Source organism: Priapulus caudatus, unplaced genomic scaffold, assembly GCF_000485595.1.
Source record: "Priapulus caudatus unplaced genomic scaffold, Priapulus_caudatus-5.0.1 Scaffold1099, whole genome shotgun sequence".
NCBI classification, from domain to species: Eukaryota; Metazoa; Priapulida; class Priapulimorpha; order Priapulimorphida; family Priapulidae; genus Priapulus; species Priapulus caudatus.
The window spans coordinates 18997-25183 of record NW_014578160.1 but is presented as its reverse complement, the minus strand read 5'-3'; the positions used below and the strand labels follow the sequence as shown (position 1 = coordinate 25183).

Below are 6187 nucleotides of genomic sequence, written 5' to 3'. Positions count from 1 at the left end.
ATCTTCTCAAGCACTGGGTTTACCAGTACGGCTAATACCTTTGCCCAGAAAATTATTAGTTGGGGGGGGACCGCCCGTACTACCGACCCCCGTTTGGGACAACTACAGCACTTGGAATCATTCTCCTCCTGAAATTTTGATAAAAACGTGTATATACTGACAACGTAAAACTGCAAAAATATGAGGAAAACAACCAGATTTTGGAAAAAAAAACCAAATGTGCATATTGTCACCCTTTATACCCAAAATCGGGATATACTTCGGTCGCGGTCTCAGCACCCCCAGGTTCCCCCCCCTCCAGCCCAAAAAGTGAGATGTGAAATTGAATTCGCCTATCAATCCCCCCGTGAGAAAGTTCATATCCCAAACTTCATAGGTCTAATTCTAATTTTGAATAAGCAAGGCTGTTAACTTTCGCTGAGCAACTTGCATAAGTCTTCGGGATTTGCAAAAAAAAATCGTAATATGAGCGGAATGCCGTCAAAATTAACCGTGCTGAGTTTCAGTAAATAAAGTCATCTTGAAAGCAGTTACAGCCATTTTTACAGGTAGATGGTATGTCACGCTTCCATTTCGTGTAATAATACATTAGGAGCAGTCGTGATGATTAGCGATCGACGGAATTGTAGATAAATATCCAGTATTTATTGTCTGTTAAAATATTAAATTTTCCCAATTTCTTCCTGAAAGTAGGGGGATGAAAGCCACCAACCTCAATAAGTGTGGGGGAGCGGGATACCCCATCCCCCGCTATCTACGCCCCTGTGAGATGAACTCAAATTTGACTTTTGATATGCATACAAAATATTCATAATCATAATCTTTGTTAGCAGTACTCTACAGGCGCCGCGCGAACGATTTTTCAAGTTAGGGGGTGCTCAATTTGTTATGCTCGACAGTGGCCAATGCAGGTTTTCGAGCAGGAGAGTGGTAAGAAACAGCTGTTCCTCCCCCAGAAATTTTGAATCCCCATTTTCCTCCTGAAGTAGGGGGGGGGTAATTGTACACGCCATCCCCCCACCGTCAATGAGTGGGGGGATGCATCCCCATCTCCCCCCCCGCTATCTACGCCCCTACAAGTAATAGGTTCTATAATGGCTGGTTTTACCTTGTTTAGTACCTTAACAGAGAGGTTATCGAGCCTGTTGCTTTCTTACTGTCAATTTTGACAAGTATGTGCTCTACCTGCCGGGGAGTGCTGATGGGGTTGAAGATAAGTTTGTGGCCCTGGCGTTTACCTTTTCTCGTACCTTCCATACACTCGGATGGCCTCGTAACTCCTGTTTCTGACAGGTCTCTTCCGACATTATCGGCTACACTAACAAAAAAATTATTGAAAATATTTGATACAGATGTCTGATCGGATACGACAGCATTATCCTCTAGAAGGCAGACATCCTCACCGCCTGAAGCACCTTTACTCAGGAACGGTTTGATGGTAGGCCAGAAATCTCTGTGATTTTGTGTCCACCAGCACACCTTTCCATACAAGTTATGTTGTTGGACGGACTCTTTTAAGTTTTTGTAACCTTATTCTTTGAATTCGGTAATTTTTCCAGTTCATTTTTAATTTACATTTAGGAAAATACGCCATTTTTAGTTTTTTCTTAAAGTTGATAGCTTTCCTTAATTCCCCGTTTATAAAAGGGGCAGTTTTCCCTTGTTTTGTTTACCTTTATGGGAATGATGCCGGTCGATGACCACGCCAAGCATCACCCCATGGGCCCAGTAGATCATCTAGTGTCATCAAACACATGCTGCCACATGGAGGTGCTGCCCGCCCGACATCACCGACCAACTCACTCTCATCAAGGTTTTAAGAAACTCTATACCGAATTTGGGTCTGAGAGCGAGGTTTAATTTTACCATTTCATCACACAAGCTATAATATGGTGACAATCACTCATCGCTCAATATCACATGACATGGATTTTTTTGAAAGACCTATAACGATTTGTCCAGGTATGACATCGACTAGGAGATGGATCACAGTTTTTTGGTAAAACAGGTAAGGGTGTTTTTATCAAATTTGCCAAGTCGAAAACGTCACAATTAAATTGTCCTTCAGTGTCTCGACTTTCTTTGACATAGCATGTCGAAGTTCAGGTCGCCAATAAGCAGCAGGTTTTCATGGTATTGCATGCTAATGTCTAGGGACATAATGATGTCCTCCGAGAAAGTTCGATTCGCCATGGTTGGCGTCTTGTCTTCATCAGCCACTTATTATTGTTGGTAACCAGCTCGATGTTCAACGCTTCCACTATTTTTGATTCCCCGCATCAAGGAAGAGACTGAAAAACTGCTCATTGCAGCCCAGGACCAAGCACTCAACACCAGATACCATCAACGTTACATTCTCAAGCTACAGGTCAACAGCAAGTGCAGAATGCTCAGCAAGGCACAGCTAGGAGACCATCGGCCACATCATCGCCGGACGCACAGTGCTGGCTGCAACCGATTACATAAATCGCCATAACAAGGTAGCCAGCTATCTGGTCAATCTGCAATGAACTTGGTGAGCAAGTACCTGAGAAGTGGTATGAACATACTCCAAGACCAGTTACCAACATCGTGGATACTACCATCATGTAGGATATGGCAGTGCAGACAGAAACTTGTTGCCCCAGAACAAGAAAGAAAAATAATGCCTGCTAATTGACGTAGCCTTACCAGATAATACTAACATCGTGGTGAAGGAAAGAGAAGCTCACCAAATATAAATACCTGGAGATCGAGATTAGCAGGATGTGTAACACTAAGACGAGAGTTGTACCAGTGGTAGGCGTAGTCGAAGCCCTTTGCTCTATAAAGAATGGTCTTGAGAAGAGCCTCAAGGAACTCCCTGGCCACCACACTGCCCGAGAAGTGCAGAAAAGCGCACTACTTGGAACAGCACACATCCCGCGCAAAATTCTAGATTGAATCCTTATATCCCAGGTATGAACACGGTCAACCCAGAAGCCACCGGCTAATTCAATGGTCCACTTTAAAAAAAATAATAATAATAATAATTATTATTATTATTATTATATGTTTTGTTTTTATTATAAGGATACCAATGTGAGTAGACTTTTGCTAGTGGGTTATGTGGTTGAGCAGGCATGAGTGAAAGGTCTGTTTGCGGCTGTTGTTTTGATTTATACGCGTGCACCCGAGCTACCTATATAGCTAGAGAGGGTCATCCGCATCCTACTAGCGGAAGAAGCTATCGTGTACTCCTGACCTTAGGTATATGTGTGTAGGGGTATATTCCAACCCTACTCATGTCTGGCGTTTTATAATGGGATACCTTTATCATACGTGGATGTGCAGTTTTAGATAATGAGATACCATGCACGTCTTACCTATATGTGCAGCGTTTATTACCCCGACCTATTTGGTCTCGTGTTTGAATATCTAATACCGGATTTTCTGTACTGGGTGCCCCACCCAACTTGTATGTCATACGTTTTATAATCGGGGACATGTAGGCGATGTATATATGGACTACGAAATATAGGCCATACCTTGACAATCAGGTACACCGCTAATATGATTATAGTCACGGAATGACAAATCGAAATATTCCACACTTCCAATATTATCGCTAACATTATTTTGCCTGAATATGTGCGATGTTGACATTCCAGCCCCCCCCCCCGCACACGTACAAAATGGGTTAGAGTGACATGGTCCTTGATATTTATTAATACGTGCAAAGTGCAAACCATTACTCATTGAAATATCGTTGTCATGAATGGCTTGGTGTTTATTCTACGGGGATGAATATTTGCAGTGTAAACTTCGTCCCTATGTGACTTGCATGATGTGGGTCAATTGCATACCAAGAGCAAAACTCAATATGTTCTGTAAGCGGCGGTGTCTATAGACATAACGATAATAGGCACATAGCCCTCGTCTTAGCTTGCTTCTATGTTGCATTTTGCAACTGCATATTGCAATTGCTATTTTACATATTTCACGTCTCACATGAATAACAAGCTTTTGCATTTAATCCTAGTTGTCCATGAGTTGACCGCGGACAACGAGCCACTGTGTACTGATTAAAGCCTATCCATAAGCCTAACAACACCAACATTACCGTTAACCATAATACTAACGGTAATTCCTAACCGATGCCACTAATTATAATCCGAGCATAAAATGTATTTCTAAGTTTTATTTGTATTCACCAATCTATATTTTGTAAGCCGCCATCTCCGTGCAACATATACAAGTGTGACTATACATCGCAATTACACATGTGAAATACGTATACATAAACATTTTGCCACATGTGTATTATCCTTCTCATATATATATGTATATATATATAATACTATATATGAATTGCTATAATGCAACATAGTGACATGAACTGAAGTTATTATGTTAAATAAGAATAAACATCTTCTGTTGTCGAACAAACTGTTTTATATGTAATTAACATACATTTTGTCAACCGAAACATCCGTCCGCCCTCCCTCCCTCTGTCTATGTAATATATATATGATATATCTATATCTATATCTATCTATCTATCTCTCTCTCTTCTCTCTCTCTCTCTCTCTCTCTCCTCTCTCTCTCTCTCTCTCGTCTCTCTAATATAATATATATATATATATATATATATATATATATATATATATATATATACTGGCACCATTTTACAATCTTTAAATGTTTACATATTCTATTTTACATTTCCACTAACTATCTATCCATCTATCTACTTATCTATCTCCCTCTCTCTCCCTCTCTCTATCTCCTCTTCTCCTCTATATATATATATATATATATATATATAGAGAGAGAGAGAGAGAGAGAGAGATAGATATATAGATAGATAGATGTGTGTGCGCGGTGCGCTGCGTGTGCGTGTGTGTGCCGCTGCGTGTGCGTGTGTGCGCTCCGTGTGCGTGTGGTGTGTGTCGCGCGCGTTTGTGTGAGTGTGTGCGATCGTGCGTGTGTTCGCGAGTGCATAAGTGTATAATAAAATGATGTCCACTGTTCCACATTATCTGGAATCTTTCCTTGAATGGTGATCACCTGCCCTGGCTTCAGGCCATCACTGTGAATAAACAGGCAACAAAGTGCAACATTAACGTGTGAAGTTCTCGTGAGCCTGTATTTCCCCTGCTAAGTCTCAAAATAAATATAAAATGATTCCTAAAGTTACCGTTTAATGATGACAAGCACGCTGGGTCAAGCATACTTCCAGTTGCTGATATTTTCGGCTAATTGCAGCAAACAGCAAGACGTGTACACTTGTGCGTTTATATAAAACCATCTAAGAAACTTGCAACGTGCGAGAGTTGAGGAATATACTTTATCTGTTATTATTTCACAGCGTCTATTTCATGTTAAAGGTTCACGCCACCAATAATAGCTAATTTGCGGTTAATGGCTATAGCGCGCCACACAGTCACTCTAGTAGTAAAGTCCCATTTAAAAAATACTATATAAATTATTGGTTGAAAATAGTTGGTCTTTCTTATATTTTAAGACTATAATAAGCGCATATAAAATAATTTAACATCAGTCGAAAGCATTCGAAAGCGTTTAGGATTTCATCACTCGTTCGTCAAGCACATTATTAGCGATTAATACGATTATTGTTGCAACGCGAAGCTGGATTTCAAAACTTACTCAATCGCGAATTCTACCAATTCTGGCATATTTCTATCGATTATGTGAAGGAACGAGACGTGGACAGTGGCAGTTCCGGGCAGACGAGACCGGCAGAGCTAGGCGTCGGCCTTATAAACGACGTCCTATAGTCCAAAGTATATATTTTGACCTGGTAAACAACTATTGCTATCGACACTCCACACTAATGGAGTTGACCGCAAAAGCACATGCGGACACACTTAATTATGCACATACATGATACGTGGGCGTACAACGTGCATATAGCGGAACATTCTTACCCGTGGATGCAAATAACTAACTGATAACAACAACCAAGCAGCAACATATACCAAGGAGATGAAACTCCGGGGGGTGGTGGTCACTCACCCCAAATTATGGTTGGTATGTGCCACTGCAAAGTCAAAAATGGGGGGGGGGGCTCTGGAATTAACTCAGACCTGAAAATGGGGGTCTCTGGAACATGGGGGTTTCCAGGACTAGGATTTCGTTGAAATTCAATACTATGACACTGGACACGTTTAAAAGAAGTACGTACTACATTCCAGGCTCTACATTT

The 6187-nt window shown here is 41.1% G+C and overlaps 1 protein-coding gene across 1 annotated transcript in view; it reads right to left on the bottom strand.

Annotated features, from left to right (window-relative positions):
• The window catches only part of LOC106815365 (32 kDa beta-galactoside-binding lectin-like), a 9377-nt gene extending 3660 nt beyond the window's left edge, over positions 1–5717 (bottom strand). The window contains exons 1-2 of the mRNA XM_014819817.1: positions 5629–5717; positions 4988–5050 (exon numbers count right to left, since the gene is read on the bottom strand). Coding sequence (XP_014675303.1) covers positions 4988–5050; positions 5629–5657 — 92 coding nt within the window. The 5' untranslated portion in view covers positions 5658–5717. The remainder of the gene's footprint in view (positions 1–4987; positions 5051–5628) is intronic.
• Positions 5718–6187: the final 470 nt, after the last annotated feature.